The sequence below is a fragment of the Neodiprion fabricii genome, chromosome 2 (assembly GCF_021155785.1).
Source record: "Neodiprion fabricii isolate iyNeoFabr1 chromosome 2, iyNeoFabr1.1, whole genome shotgun sequence".
NCBI classification, from domain to species: Eukaryota; Metazoa; Arthropoda; class Insecta; order Hymenoptera; family Diprionidae; genus Neodiprion; species Neodiprion fabricii.
In genome coordinates this window covers 12,553,596-12,569,567 of record NC_060240.1, presented here as the reverse complement: position 1 = coordinate 12,569,567, position 15,972 = coordinate 12,553,596, and the positions used below count along the sequence as shown (strand labels likewise).

Sequence of the window (15,972 nt, the reverse complement as noted above, 5' to 3'; positions counted from 1 at the left end):
TTCATATTTCACTCAAGTTTCACTCACTGAAATATGATAGTTAATGATAATACTGGAACGTGACTGGAACGTTTACTGGATGGCTCGGTATACGGCAGGCTTTTCGCAGAAAGAAACAGCTCGGAGATGAGGTGCTACCTCTCTTGCACTGATACAGTCTTTCAAATAGCTTGTTACATACACCGGAGATCTGCCTCAATGCACTTTTCAGGCGAGTTTTCTTTTGTAAATTTCTGACATTACATTTTGGCTTAGACTCTGTCACGCATGCGCAGTAGCTAGTAGAAGCAGACAACACTTCCCTTCCATGCTATTTCTCTATCTCCGGCTCCCTCGTATATTTCAGTCATCAGTGAATAGATCATGGTTCTTTTCGAAGGATACTGTAAAATAATTATCCACCAGCAGCAGAGAGAAACCTCCATCAGCACAAAAAAAGTCTCTAGGAATTAGACAAGCATACCAACATTTCCTGGTTAAAGAAAAAAATTAAACTTCTGCGACAGCACTGCCAGCCCATATCGAAGCGCATCCTTTGTCTGTGCTTCGACTGTATCGATCGACCATGTGACAACTTCATTATCAACTGAAATTATTGTTGTCGATAGTTTGTTAAAATACCAAAATTATTTTTAAACAATGTGGGAACTCGTTCGTATTTAATGTAATCAGTTTTTATTCTGTAACAATGTGGCCTGGCAGACTAGACTTGTCTCGTGATGAGTGTAAAAAGTGTTTACGTTATCTCGGTAAGGTTATGTACAATATTAATTTAAATATTTTATTGTTCATTTGAATTTTGCATGATTAAATCACTCATTTTTGAGTTATTTTCTTACTTCTATAATTTATTCCTTTAAGGAAACTTAGCAGTGCTTTAATATGTGTTTAATTCTACACTATTCGAAACAAATTTCATGCCAGAGCTGTTCAACTTTTTTTTGACGTCGTACTCCAATTTTACTCTAAGTGTACTCATCTTCCCAACTCTCAACTCCTAAATCAAGTTGCTGCTAAGCATAGTTATGAAATCACGAAAGCAGCATATATTACTTGTGATTACATTTGCTTGAACTTGCTTAAGTCAGAACTTCATCTTTGTATATTAAATATTATAGCTGTTTTGGGATATAGGGTGCTTGTGTTCAACCGATTAAACACCTCAATGTAAGTTTTCGAATTACTTCTAATTGAAGTAATAAGATAGATTTTCCTTTGGGTAGTCTATAACTTACAACCCTCGGAGTGACCGGAAATTGGTTAAGGAATGGTGGAAATTTAAAAAAGATCGCTTGCTCTGTCGATAAATTAGTGAAAAAAATGGAATCTGCTGATTTTATACAATGTATGTACAGCAAGCACAGTTCTATAATACGTAAATCGTTGTATGGTACAAGGAAATTCCATGCTAAACCTCAGTTCACACACAATTCAAAGACTTACAAACATGGTTTACCCAAGTATAGCATTGGCACAAGGATGAATGGACGTACTGTCTGCATTAGGAGTTAGAAAAAAAGACACTTGTGTTATTTAAATGTGCTCAGAATGATTTTTGTTACATAGCATGGATGATTTTGCGATTCAAACATTTTTTCTCTGTTTCTCAACTTTTATTTCAAACAGTTTCGTCCATTCACCTTCAACATTGCCAAGTACACTTCAATAGAAAAATCTATGTGTCGAGTTTTACTTGTCAAGTATCGTGGATATGCCATAACAGGAGAAAAATAGATGAAACAATGCGCATGATTTTATTGAGGAGTGGTATTCAGGCGTATGGTGAAACTTTTTTCTCACATTGATTGTAATTCGTTTCAGAATTAGAAGCCTATGGCAATACGGTCTCAGTATTGCGAGCGCAGGGCTCATTTACCAGTGAAAAACAAAAGCTATTGCAAGAGCTAGCGAAAGCTCTTCATATTTCAAATGAAAGACATCGTGCCGAGGTTCGTCGTGCTGTTAATGATGAGAAACTGACCATTATTGCGGAGCAGTGAGTTTGCCTGATTGAACCTCTGCTTAGTTGGATTAACAAAACGTCAGAAACAGAAGTTTTCCCATTCTTTGAAATCCGTCCCAATACATAATTTTCGCATATTTTATCATCAATTACATCCAATAAGTATTGCACTCAATCAGTTTTACCTTGTTAGATTAAATGGCCCGAATACTGGTACAGATTGGGCCATCGAAGGTCGACGAATGATTCCCCTTTTGCCTAGGCTGAAAGCAGGAAACATTTTCACCACCTTAGCCAACAGTTTGTCACTTGCAACTTCCGTTGCCAATGCTAAAAAGGGGGTAACATCTCAACAAGAGACACCAGATATAAAAGGTTGGTTAATATCGCTGTTTGACATCTCTCTATATCCTTTCATTACGAAAAATTCTTTCATTTTCAGCAGGTGCTAGGTTTGGTAGTCAGTTTCAGGTTCAGAGTTAAAACAATTATATTACTGTTTCTAATTGTTAAAATAATCATAACATCAAGAAAAACCGCAACATTTACAAATAATTGTGAGATCCATTTACCTTAGCTATTCTATATTAGTCTTCGCGTGATATATTTCTAAATAATTTCTTCATCGTTGTTAGTTCATAAGTAAAGTATATTCAGTAAATTTTTCTGTAAATTATTTTTCCAGTCAAATTACAGACAGATTTTGTCTTAGAGAATTTAGAAGAGAAGAAATCACCCGTTAGTCCCATTGCCGTACAGCCAGAAAGGCATCCTGTAGGTAGAAAACGAAGGAGATCAGCAGTTGAGGTAACAAAAGTTCAATCAGTTTTCGATATCATCATTGTGACATTAGACACGTGATTTATAAATTTACAAATTGTCCTGAATGATGTGTGAAATTTTGTAACCAGAGTAAAAAGGACAGTCAATTTTACTGTAACTGATAGGCAAAAATATATTAATGATACTTTCGTATGGTATTTTTAAAAAGATAGTTAGAATTTGTGAAGAATTAAAAAAAAGTAATTGCACTGCCTCATTTGCAGCTCCAAGATGTCTCTGGTGGTTTGAATACATCTGATGACACTGGTAAAATTGTGAGAGATGTTGTTACATCTGTTTCTTGCATAGGATCAGAATCATTGTCTTCAGTATCAACTTCGTTACATAATAAGGTAAAAACATCAAATCAGTGCTGTTACTGTGGTTTTTTCGTTTGCCTATTATTAGCTAAAGGCAAAAAATGTAGTTATTTTGAGAAAAAATATAATTAATTTTTTTTGATATTCACCAGGTGTTTATAGTACCCACAAGCGCAACTGTGGCTATGTCAAAAAACGTCATTATCGATGACGTTGAGGTAAATGCTGCTAATTCATCATGCTCAACAAGCACAACATCCCAACAAAATATTTCTGTTCATCCTAGTGGAAGTAATTGCAGCAGATTAAATTTAACAGGTTTCTCAATTTTTCAAATAACTATTATAATATAAACGCTCATGAGCCAACGTCAACTCAATATACGTATACATAAATTGAACAAAATAACTAATTCATCGGCAAAGTAAATTAAACTACTCTCTATACATATTTTCCAATGAATCCATTCAAATATTTGTCCCGTTGGCAGGTCCCCGGGGCACTCGACTAAATTCTTAAAGGCATACCTATGTGTCCCTCCTAATGTAGTTTGTATTTCGCATTATGCGGCGCTAATAGATGTACCCGCTGTGTCCCCTCTCGTCAACCACACGCGACACTACTACTGCCACACTGGCTACACTACGGAAATATCTGAGGCTCTGTGCCGGGGACCTGACCGTTGGAAACCTGAAATTCGGAAGACGCCATCTGTTGGTAGTAAATGCATTATACTACCTGTCGTGGACGTCGTATTTAACTATAAAAGTGGTTTCCTGTCGCACATTTAACGCTAAATTGACTTAATATCACGATTTAAAAGCTTGCGCCATTTTTTCTGCGCCTTAATGTTTGCTAAATTCACCTAAAACCATGCCATATTGCCCTACTAAACATCCTTACATTATATTTTACATTTGATCGCACATTGCATGCAGAAATACTTTCAAACTCTTATGAGAGTGATTGTTTGGTTTTCAAAATTCGATAATCGTAGGAAATTTCGAGAATGAAAGTTTGTAATAACCCTGACTTTCTCCACAATCGATTATCAGATAACATTTTTCCAAACTATAAATTCCTTTTTACAGTTAAATGATTATCATTAGCATTTTGCTAATGAAGTAGTTGCTGAAAAGCTCTAAAATAGAATATTTCAGACAGATTCCATTGATAAATTTTCTGGTTCCTTCTGATAAGTAATCATTCACAAAAGTTATTAAAGTTCAGTGTGAAATTTGAGAGAAAACTTTAGGGGTTTTCATTTTATTTCAGAAAAAACACCTTGCACCGTGGTATATTAGGGTAGTATTGTGGTACACGTACGACGTATTTTTCAGTTCCATCTAAGAGCATCATAACTCCAATTGCGTCGTGCTCTCAAACACTGCTTCAAACTGGGCAGTCACTTTCCAAGTTTGTATCTGGATACGTGACTGTTACTGCAGCTAGCAAAGCACGAGTAAAAGCTATACCGACGCAAATGGTGCAGCCCAAAACGACACCGTTGGTAATATCTACTTGCGGTTCTCAAGGTGCCAATGCAAACATCAAACAGTCAGAAGTTTCTGATATTCAAACGAGCAACGAAGGTGATAAAGATATGATAACTTAAGTAGTTGAGCATCTATATTTTTATATCATGAAAAAAAATGGTTAAAAAAATGCTACAATACGCAATTTATATATTATAATGTAAAACAAATTCTTTCTCCTTCAATATCAGGTGCGAAATTAGTGCAGTTAACGAATTGTGTACAAAATGCAGTCATAATTAGCAGTAGTACAACTTCCGCGTGTGTGCAAGCGGTAATGACTACCACAAACTCAAGTACAAGATCCGCTATTGGAGTAAAGCCGATAACATTACGTAACTATAACTCAAAATGTATAGATGAAGTTCTTTCGTACTGGAAGCGAGGTTTCTGAAACAATTATTTATATCATTTACATCAGGGTAGTTCAAGTAACTAGCTACACTTCTTCTGAGACTAGTTTCAGCTACTGAAAAAAATCTTCTCGAAAAAAGAACATAGAGGATAAATATTTTGATTTATTTCTTTCAATAGAAAACGGACCTCGAATGGTAACTCTGAATACTGAAGTAGCATCGAGCGGACCTGGTCCTCCTCATAACGGTGGTAGCACAACAGTATTAACATGTAAAAATATTCCAACTGTGAAAACTGGCCACCGGCCAGTCAATATGGTAATCAGCTAATAAAAGCAATTACATTCGGTATATAATGGATCACCTTAAAATATCTAAACATATTGTGAATATGTGTTTTCAGGGTATCACATTGAATTCTAGCAAAAGTGTAAATATAACATCTGATATTGGCTCAAGGGCGGGTGCCAAAGCTAATGTAATCGTTGTGCAAAAAGGTTCTGCAAGAGGTGTAACATTATCCCATGCTGGAAAGGTAATTGTTGGATTGAGAGCAGTGATTTTTCTTGTTTTGTCGCAATGAACAACCCTGATTCTAAATTTTAGGAAGTATTAGGCAAAGTTATTGTCGGTGGAAAAAATTTGTGTTTATCAAATCCGCAGTCAGCTGGTACAATAGCTTTGCTGCCACATAGAATTACCGTTGGTGAGGAACAATCTTTAGCCGTGTTGTCCCCATTGAATTCTTCTCAACCAGAACCAGTCAAAATCAACGCAAAGGTAATGCTTACTAGTTTTAAAATAATTAATCTACTTATGATTGATTGTCTGATTTGATTTGTGCATTACCTTATAATTTGCCTCGATCTTTACACGGAAAATACGAAAGTGATACGATTTCAATGAGTCCAAATTGATACAGATCTAGTACACAATAACTTCTCGAAATGTGATTATGCTTACAGGCCGGAAACATGATTGTGTTTGATCTGCGACAGGATTCTATGAAGAAGAATAAAGTCCTTTCCGAGATTCTTGAAGCTTCTGGCATTTTTAGTTCAGAATCAAAGACTGCTATTTTAAATACTAATTCCCATTTGTCGATAAAAGAACAAAACAAAGATGCTCAAACTCCTACTTGCCCTATTAGCAAATCATCATATGTGAAGAGTGGTGCCACCATTAGTTTCGTAATGGATTCGAAAGAACATAGGTCAGTAATTATTGTGTATTCTGTTTATAGAAGAGGTGATGCAAATTATAGTAGGATGTTTATACTGTAAATTGTTTCAGGAAAAACAAAGAAACTATAGATAGTATAAATTTTGATAAAACAGAAGTTCCTGATGAATCTAAGAAAAGCAACATTTCGGTAGAAACACTCGGAAATTTAGACTGCGCTAGTGAAATACAAGGAACACTAGATCCTCAAACTGGTGTCTACAGCTTTGAAACATCAGGTAAAGTGAAAATATAATATAATATATATATATATATAATATAATATATATATATATATATAATATAATATATATATAATATAATATATATATAAAAAATCATACATATATATATATACATATGATTTTTCACGAAGGAGACACCATTTAGTGAAATTCAGTCTATTGATTTAAATCATCAATACGTATCTGAAATTACAGTCTGTACAACAGAATAAATTCATGTGTAATGAAATTGAACGAAGAAATGTTTCACACAAGTCGCTTGATCCTAAAAGATTGTTTGAATCGGTAATTCCGAATTTTTGGTAAATATTTTGAGCTCTAAATGGCAAATGCAAAATCCTGATAGTGTGTTTAATTATAAAAGTAATTTTTTGACGCATATTTTACTCTGCATCAACATAACGTAACAAACAAAAAATGCAGCTACTTGCACAGTTTTGTGTCCGTTTAGATAAATTTGATTTGGCTAAAACAATCAACTGATAATCTCATGCGACGCCATCTTGTCATAGTCATGTTAATACTTTGAATATGCAAAGCGGAAAAACATTGTAGTCTGCGTGTGTTCACAGAAAATGCAATAAACAATATTCAGACAGGAGAATCCATATCGAATTCTGGGATAGACATATTCAGCACAGCATTGGGTTCGGCAGATATAAATCTGGAAAGTTTCGAGTACATTGATGAAAACGACAGTAATAACTTATTGGATGATGCCGGGAGTCAGATTCTAGCTATAGATCATCTAACACACCTGTATGACAGCCAGCAATCGATCAGTGATAAATCAAATAGTTAATATTGGAGTGTGAACGTAAAGTTTAGTTTTTTAGCTATCACAATTGGATTATGAAAATACTAATATATATTTTATATATAGGTCTGATAAGTTTTATAAGTTTCCCGGCATAATAATGATATTATTGTTTGATATTTATACGAACCTTAATTAATAAAAAACACTATTACTTTGAATAAATATTTTGTCATTCTGTTGGTACAAATATAAATCTGTTAATGATTATTACTACTACTGTTATTACCATTACCTCTGCTACAATCATCCTGTGCAAAGTACGCACTAATTTCCAAATATACGAGCAATGGTATCCCTCCTGTATACTATGAAATATTCTTCTTTTTCCCACTAAATGCCCATTCATCAACAGATGAATTTTTTTAGTTTGGCCTCAGAGTCTGGTCAAAAAATCTCTTTCAATCGGTGTACCGTATGGAATCCCCTTCTAGTAACATTATTGAAAACAACGTTTCAAAAAAATTAACAACATAGTAAATAGCTAACTATGATAATCAATGATGACCGATAACAGGTAAATATCCATAGTAGAAAGGTATTAGTTCTTTATTTATCATAATCATATTTTTCCAAGAATCCAAATATCATAGATTCAAACATGATCTCAATACGGACGTGGAGGTGGGCCACCTCGCATCATCCCAGGAGGTGGTCCCCGCATTCCAGGAGGGCCCATTGGCGGACCGCCACGACCCATCGGTGGCATTCCAGGAGGCATTCCTGTAATAAGTATCTTTGACTGAAGAACTTAAGAAAGAACATGATCATTTTCATGTAATTGATATTTCAACAACAGTTCAAAAAGGAAAAGCCACCCAATTTGGTTTTGAAAATTTGCTTGCTTTACCGTGTTTCTCTGACTGAAATCACGGTTTTTCACTGACTTTTTGCTTCAACATGTTACATTTTAGAATACCTTTGCTGTAAGCTTGAAGCTGTTGAAATTGGATAGTTTATTAATGTAAAGCAATTCATGAGTATTGTTTAATATGGAGTTTTGTTCTTCAAGATAAATGGTCTACACTATCTGGGTAGTCATCTCCAGCAATGTTATAATTACCGATTACGGTGAACATGAATGAAACATCCATACTACATAATAGTGGTGTTGTTTTACTTGTGTTCACCATCATTGGCACAAATCACATCGCTGAAAAAATTTGAAACAATATTTACTTTTTACCTAACTTTTAATTCAGGTAGTGGGACCGATTCATTCTTAAGAATACACATTCACATTGTTATCAACATTATCATTACCATCTTTATAGATAAATACTGATAAACAAATGCAAATAGAGTTCAATAAACTTACAAACAAGTGTAGCGAGTGAGGAAAATGAGGGAAATCTAGTTTAAATTACTAATAAGTTGGAAATTTGAAAGATTGGATTCAATAGTACACTTCACAGCACTCAACTCAAGTAATTTCCGGGAGAATGAGGGGGTATTAGGGTTCTAAACTTTCTGCACTTACAAAACAAATTTGAGGATGCTATGCTTGATATCCATGTGGACTTCTGTAGATAACACAAAATATCCACGTTCACAGATCTTGAATGCAAAAAACAGTATAACAGCCAGACTCTACACGCAAGCAATAAAAACATTCCAACACATGGTCGTGTTATGGAACAGTAAAGAAATGTCATAAAATCATGATGTGCCTATGTTGATTTCATGCCACATCTTTAATTATGATTGAAACCAAGATGTTTTAGCACTTGTTTAAAATAATAATGGCATATAGAATGTGAGTTATTCCCTTTTTCGCCTTTGATATCTGTGAACATAGATATTTGATGAAACAAGCTAGCAGAATCCAAAAAATAAAAATTAAAAGAACGTGACTATCAAAAATGGGTGGTTTTTGGAGGGAAACTATGTGCTGCAGGGTAAATTCAGAGAAAACCATCAGTTTTAGAAGGTTTGTAGAGAAAGGGAACTAAAGAAGGTAGTTTCAGAAGAAATACGAAAAGTACTGTGAATGTTGGAATAACATGTTGCTCGGCACTATTTTTAAGCGAGGTATAGTGTGTCTGATTTAAAAGTTTTTACAGGAAGCAGTCTCATTTTTTCATGAAACTTTGTAACTTCAGAAAACAAATCGTATGGCATTGAGGTTATATTTTGCAAATTGCGTGATGATTAATTTATATGATAATTTATCAGACCTAGCCGATCAGAGTACAATTCCAATCGTCAAAACGATCATACCACAAAAATTTTTGCGTCAAATCAAAGTTTTGTGAAAGAATGAGATAGATTTTTATAAGAACTCTTAAATCTGTCAAGTGACACTATGCTTCAAAAACCTTATAATTCCTAGATATTTATCAACTTTCCCATACTAAACAAACTTCCCTGAAATATGTCAGTTTTCAAAGTTTTCCAAGCGAGTGACCACCGTATTTGGGCAGTAGATTTAAAGTGTGGAGGACAAAGAGAATTCCATTTTACCCATCATTCCTGGCGGTGGACCCATCATACCAGGTGGCGGCCCGCCGACTGGCATGCGAGGAGGGCCTCCAGGGTGCATTTGGGGCGGTGCAGATACTTGGCCCCTACCACCTGGGGTCATAATTTGTTGGGAAGGGCCGCCAACACCTCGAACCGGACCTTGCAGGCCAGCAGGTACCCCTGAGACGTTGGCGGGCATGCCACGACCAGCTGCCCGCCCCATTCCTGGGCCCGGAGCAGCACCGGGAATTGGAACACGAGGTAAGCCTTCTTCTGGAGGAGGGGGACCTTCTACTGTAAGAGAGACAATGTTCTCGCCTCGTAGAAGGACAAAGCCCAGAATTCTTTTCTCTTCGCGTTCGGGTTGTTTGGTATTCTTTGGTTTTATTCTTCTGAACTCTTCGCAATCACCAAGGATCAGGTTCATATGCTTGTCGAACGCTTTGAAGGTACCAATGAACGTTCTGGAGTCTTGTAGTATTATTCTAACTCTAAAGTTTATATGCTGAAGCATTTTGTTGTTCTTTCCGATCGTCTGGAAAGAGATGTGTAAATTTTAATTCATTTTTAATGTCAGCTTGAAGGATTGAATTCGCAGCTGAGGGGTTATACCGACTTGGCGTGCCGCATCACAGGTTAGAATTGGTGATCGTCGTGAAATAAACGCTTATACGTTGTTTAAAAATTGAAACTTACCATTTTGGTGAATTGCGATTACACCTTGTTGTATGAAACACAATATCGGTGATTTCTACACTCCCGAATCCTCTATAAACGGTCTACAGTTTATACTTCTCACAACGTTGCTAATTTACTTATTTGCACCGGTGAACACAAATTATGGCGTACACAAAGTGACAAAGTGGTTGCAGTTGCGGTAGGAGTAAATTTGTGTTCCGAATGAGCCAATACCAAAAGGTTCGCTAGGAGCGAAACGGAACGAGCTGCAGCCGATTGGCTGACTTTAATAGGGTTTTTGACAGGCTACACTTGGATTTACTAGGCTTTCGCTTTTATTATTGGTTAAGAATTTGGGGAGTCACACTCAGTGTAAAACCAGTGTGGCAAAGACGGATGCTATGTAACAATCTGAAGTTACTCAAGGGTCCGGCCTCTGATTCTTGGCTATACTTTGGTGGTAGAACAGCCACGATTGCCCGGGGAGTGATCAGAATCAAGCCCCAGGGGCCTGAAATTTTCCGTTTAACGCTGCCTTTTGATTGGTCTAGATGGCGCTCAACACCGCTTTCACGAATGAAAAATAAATTAGAATCAGGGGCCTGAGTTGGTTAAAACTAGGAAGCGATTTTAGAAGGGCGACCTAACTCCTACTCTTATTTCACGAAAAAAGTGGGCCTAATTTCGGTAACCGAGTTTGGTATTATAGTACTGCCGCTTGTAGCGTGGCGGTTCCAAACTTCCAACCACGATCTCGTATACAGGTTTAGACCATAGTTTAGACCATAGACATATCTATGGTTGAGACCCTTAAAGCCATGGACTTACTTTGAGCATGTACAACATACTCCTGAAGGAAGCTACCCATCCCATCGACCTCGCGAAAAATGCAGCCGAAGTTATGGGAAAGATATATATTAGGGTACTCCGTCTGACTCTGCATCTGATTGGCTGACAATAAGCAAAATAGTATGTCAGTGATTTAAGTGGAGTAAACGTCTGCGAATGGGGTGTATGAGCTTTTTGAAAGACTTGTGCCGGTGCGAGAGAGACAGCACTGCAGCTCCGAGCTATCTCTCTCGGTTCTAAAGCAACTGTATACCGAACCATGTAGTGCGCGTTCTAGTTGTATTATGGTTCAGTAGGTACATACGGAACATCAGTGCCATCTTATTTCAGGTAGCTACTTATTTATATGGAGTTCAGTCTCTTTGTGTAGTCTCCATGCGTCGGGAAGCCCCACACCACTGAAAAGTGAGTGGAGTTGCGAGACTTGTAGACGAGACCGTGGTCCCAAACGCGGATTGAGGAATTGTGCGTAATGGTCTGTTGAACTAGTACTAGTAGAACTAGTACAGCGCCGTGATATCTCGAACTACAATACGTAGGTACATGCAATAACATGCTTTAAGTAACGCCAGTACTGCAGTACTTCAATCTCTCTGGTCCTTCTTCCTCTACTACGGTACCCGCAACTTCGTTTGCTTGTTAATCACAACTCCTGAATCCGCCTCAGAACCGCTACGCAGCGAGCGGCGCTCTCGGTACTACCAATTTCAGTAACCGAAATTGTTCCCACTTTTATCGTGAGCTAGGTGTCGGAGTTCGGTCTCCACTCTAATATTACTTCCTGGTTTTAACGAGCTCGGTGCAACTTCATGTTCTTGTGAGTTAGCCTTTTGACTAACCACAATCGTCCTGTAACAAGAAAATTTACACAATCGTCTGCCAACCGAAAGTTATAATTGCGAGATCCGTGGTCCAACACTCAGACGTTCCTAGAAGTGTAACATTCATTCAAAATCGGTTTAGTAGAGCAGGAGAGATATAAAACTACTGCCAGTGCTGATAACAAATGGCGAAACATATTCACAGAGATGCAAAATGGCTCAGGGTTAATTTTAGAACGTGGTAGGATAGCGATTTTGCAAAAATCCTGTTTTTCATGTACTGGGTAAAGTCCAGGTATTTAGAATATCTCGTCAGTTTCACGTTACATTTTGATAAACTGATTTATGACTCATCTGATTATTGTCAAACATCCAACCAATTTTGAAAAATATCAAAATCAGATGCATTATACTCTATGTAGATATAAATTCTGCGAGAGAAAACTATTTCGATCAGTCCCATTTGGATCGGGTCACGCATTAGGAAGGCACAACAGAAAAATCTAGAAGTGCAGTTGTACCTTTCAATTACTTTATCTTGCAATGTTTTATCATGCGCCTTGAGTCTCCTGGGTTTCCAATATCGTAGTTGGGGCGCTGGCCCATTTGGTCTTTTTAAAAAAACAAGGCACTTATATTCGCTGGAAAATTTTCAAAGAGAATCATAAACACAAAGTAGGCCCAATCGACGAGCAGAAGGCCTGCTCGCCACCTCCTCCCACAAGAAAACTCTTCAACATTGGCAGTACGATACCCAAGATTTCCAAAACTATAGGGACCGTGCGCACTAATACATTCTCACGAAAGTGAGAATGTGTAGTCGTATACATGCATACATTTTTCATTACAAGTTTCGTTCTGGACTTTAGATGTCGCAACTAGTATGTATGTATATGGCTACACATTCTCACTTCCGTGAGAGTGGATTAGTGTGCACGGTTCCTATACAATAGTTGCGCGGGTTATATTTGGGAATTGAGTACCAACATTTTTCCGGAATAGTGTCGAGACAATCCACAAGCTACAATTTTAACTCATTATACGCAAAGCTGCAAGACATTCAACGAATACTCTTCGACTAATAACTCGTATGGTATTTATCGAGTCCAATTCAATTGGTGGAACCATGGAGCACAGTGTTATTTTCACAAGCTGCACGTGGAGTCGTTGACCCAAGCGCAGCAACGATCAATAAGGGACCCTACCGGATCCTTAGTTGCGACAAGATTGTTGTGGATGGTAACAGTATTCGGTGGGTTACGCAACCGCCAACAAAGTTTACTCACGCATTCCGAGACCTTAGACTCTGAAGCCTAGAAACGAGAGTCGGAAATGTTAAGAGTACGGTCCTGCACGCGGGTTCTCTGCAACTCCACTAGACGGATGTGTCGTTGTAATGTCGACATTCAGATGATTCCAACTCAGCAACACTGACATCAATTTATAATTCTCAAATACACTTCTAGTTCCGCATTGTACTTACATAGTTTTCTTATTGGTAGTTTCTTTCTTCAGAAAAAGTATCATATACATCGTATAGTCAGAACTTTAGAAGTACGTACATGGTTTCAAAAAAAGATATAATTATGTCTCAAAACTGAAAAGTAGGAATTGAATAATTCTCTGCATTGATTTTGTACTCATTTTTTAAAATGATGTATATGCTTCCAAAGTTATGACCATGCATATTATATACAATTTTAATACATATTCACGTTTTGGAGGTTTGAAAAATTGCGTCCGATCATTTTAATATGGCCATCCGGCTTTGCGTACGATTTTAATGATTTTAAGGATGAATCAATTCGGTTCTACTAATCATTTCTTTGGAACTAATTCGATTTTGACCAAAATTGGTCGAACCGTTTCTGAGATATTTGCGAAAATAAAGATTTTGATGACTAGCAGTAACTGGAAGCTGGATAGATCAATTCAAACGAAATTCGTGCTATTGATTCGGCTACATTAAACTCAGAACTTATTCATCGTTTAGCAAAATCTGGCGAGACATCTGACACTGGTTTACATTTGGCCGTGAATTCAGATAACGAATTCGCGTATTCCACGTGTAAGAGTCATTAAAAAATATCTGTTGAAGTTTGTGTCACTGACTCGAGCGGTGGGAAAAGGGAATCTTTATTCATGACCCTCTGTCAGACCGAAGATTGAAAGTCGCGCAGAGCCTGGCCAACGACCTGGATATTATCATAGAGGTAGCTTGGGGAGCAAAAACCGAAGACTTGGTGTTACGTAAGCGTAGGCATGGATTGTAGGAAGAGTAAGTAGGAAGAGAAAGCGGCACGTCTGCATTTGTTCACGGCCTTGTGACTTCATGCATCTACGAACGTCATGATGCCTACCAGTTGCACACGTGTCTTCGGTCAGCGACCTTCCCCGTGAATTCCGCCCCACCTACACACTGGGAAAGCGAGAGGCTCGTTCGTCTTGATCCTGATCGTCAAGCTGAAATATGGTAATGGTCTTCAGACTTCCTTCTGGATACATAAATTACTACTCCAAATACGCGAATACTTTATTTCTGGGATCAAATTGAATTTTTTTTTCAAAGCAGTATTGTAAGGCTTTGAAAAAAGTTCAATTTGATCACAGAGACAACGTGTTTCGCATATTGAAAGAGGGCCCAATCTTACAGAAATCAGATATACAGAGCGAATTTTCTACACAAAATATGCTACAGTTTCTTCTCTACAATAATAATGTCCTACAAAATAATATGGGCGTCAGGGCGGATTCTACAGAATCCAGTCCTACGGAAATGAATTCTGACAGGAGAAGATAGTTTTTACAGAAATCATATCTACAGAGTTTGGTTTTACAGATAGAAGCCTAATTTGTTCTAGTTTTTGGGAGGACACAGTGACCACTCGCATTCTTATCAGGGAATTGTGTATTGTATTTTCAGATATACCAACTTATTCTAACCTTACGGAGCCACAAATTAATTAAATGCAGTTTCCGGACAAATAATTCTGAACTTATTTTATATAATTTCTGTAGAAACTAACTTTGTAGAAACGGTCCTCTGCTGACAGAATTAATTTCTGTAGGACTCGGTTCTGTAAAATTGATCCTGACGCCCGTTTTATTTTGTAGAACAGTATTTCTGTGGAAAGGGACCTGAACGACATTTTCTATAAATCAGTCACTCTGTTCTTCGAACCTCTGAACTTCGTTCAGTAGGATTTGTGCTTTCCTACGTAAAATCACCAATGGAAATGGAGCCCAAATAGCATACTACGGACCTTATCTCAATACCAGTTTCTTTATTTGTGGTCTCGAAGAGAATATGCTCATAATTACGTCCACATCAATTTTCATCCTCAATCACGGAATTACTCGATCTTCCAAGGACGATGATTTGAGCAGTGAAAACGTCAATATTATGTACGATTTGGTTTGAAATATTTTTGAACAAACCATTGGCGATTTTTATATTGTTGATATTACAAGTCCATTGTTAAACAACGTTGGATCGTATTTTTATGGAAACTGTTCACAACACCAGAATTGCAGTAGTAGAAGATGCAAGTAGCCATAAAAAGTGATAATTACACTAAATTACCAGCAGCTAATATTACAGTTTGGTTCAAAGTACTGCTGTGCATAATCTGCACTCTGCAGATCTCTACTTGCGTAAACATCTGCACTTGGTCGGTCGAGAGGATTTGCAAGTGCCCTGTTGGTAAATTGGAAATTGCGAGTGTAGACCAAGCACCATTGGAACAGTTAGCACACTGTACTCTGCAAAGAAAAGAGGAGTTACTAATCAAACTATGTTGTCCGAGAGAAGGATGAAGCAATGTGATGTTCAACACAATAACCGGATTTCGGTGTTGAAAAATCTGTAACATTTTTTTCGAG

At 37.2% G+C, this 15,972-nt stretch overlaps 2 protein-coding genes and 1 long non-coding RNA gene across 7 annotated transcripts in view; 1 reads left to right on the top strand and 2 right to left on the bottom strand.

Moving 5' to 3' along the window:
• The first annotated feature begins 126 nt into the window (after positions 1 to 126).
• LOC124175260 (BRCA2-interacting transcriptional repressor EMSY) lies at positions 127 to 7,443 on the top strand. Of its 5 annotated transcripts, none has more exons than XM_046555317.1 (15): positions 127 to 211; positions 1,822 to 1,996; positions 2,157 to 2,338; positions 2,649 to 2,770; positions 3,010 to 3,138; positions 3,258 to 3,423; positions 3,685 to 3,822; positions 4,446 to 4,697; positions 4,832 to 4,975; positions 5,175 to 5,314; positions 5,400 to 5,531; positions 5,660 to 5,776; positions 5,962 to 6,209; positions 6,290 to 6,456; positions 7,035 to 7,443. In XM_046555317.1, exons 1-15 carry the CDS (start codon positions 127 to 129, stop codon positions 7,262 to 7,264), a joined length of 2,427 nt encoding a protein of 808 aa, XP_046411273.1. In that variant the 3' UTR covers positions 7,265 to 7,443. The 5 variants fall into 5 exon arrangements, with proteins under 5 accessions (XP_046411273.1, XP_046411271.1, XP_046411274.1 ...); XM_046555315.1 differs by having other exon boundaries at positions 5,603 to 5,776; positions 7,035 to 7,442; XM_046555316.1 differs by lacking the exon at positions 127 to 211 and adding an exon at positions 496 to 749 and having other exon boundaries at positions 5,603 to 5,776; positions 7,035 to 7,442.
• A 360-nt stretch (positions 7,444 to 7,803) lies between these two features.
• LOC124175271 (small nuclear ribonucleoprotein-associated protein B) lies at positions 7,804 to 10,605 on the bottom strand. Its single transcript, XM_046555338.1, has 3 exons — positions 10,439 to 10,605; positions 9,743 to 10,277; positions 7,804 to 8,002 (listed from the first exon to the last, which is right to left on the bottom strand). The coding sequence occupies exons 1-3, from the start codon at positions 10,439 to 10,441 to the stop codon at positions 7,887 to 7,889; spliced, it is 654 nt and encodes a 217-aa protein (XP_046411294.1). The 5' UTR covers positions 10,442 to 10,605; the 3' UTR covers positions 7,804 to 7,886.
• A 3,430-nt stretch (positions 10,606 to 14,035) lies between these two features.
• The window catches only part of LOC124175274, a 64,268-nt gene continuing 62,331 nt past the window's right edge, over positions 14,036 to 15,972 (bottom strand). Inside the window, exons 3-4 of the long non-coding RNA XR_006869133.1 lie at positions 15,664 to 15,852; positions 14,036 to 14,553 (exon numbers count right to left, since the gene is read on the bottom strand). This is a non-coding gene — a long non-coding RNA (uncharacterized LOC124175274). The remainder of the gene's footprint in view (positions 14,554 to 15,663; positions 15,853 to 15,972) is intronic.

Coding starts and splice junctions, on each gene's coding strand:
- LOC124175271 (XM_046555338.1), bottom strand. Junction 8,003..9,742: donor TCCACCGCCAGGAATGATGG/GTAAAATGGAAT, acceptor TACTTATTACAG/GAATGCCTCCTGGAATGCCA.
- LOC124175260 (XM_046555315.1), top strand. CDS start 127: ATGAGGTGCTACCTCTCTTGCACTGATACAGTCTTTCAAATAGCTTGT. Junction 4,976..5,174: donor AGTAAAGCCGATAACATTAC/GTAACTATAACT, acceptor TTCTTTCAATAG/AAAACGGACCTCGAATGGTA. Junction 5,315..5,399: donor GCCACCGGCCAGTCAATATG/GTAATCAGCTAA, acceptor ATGTGTTTTCAG/GGTATCACATTGAATTCTAG.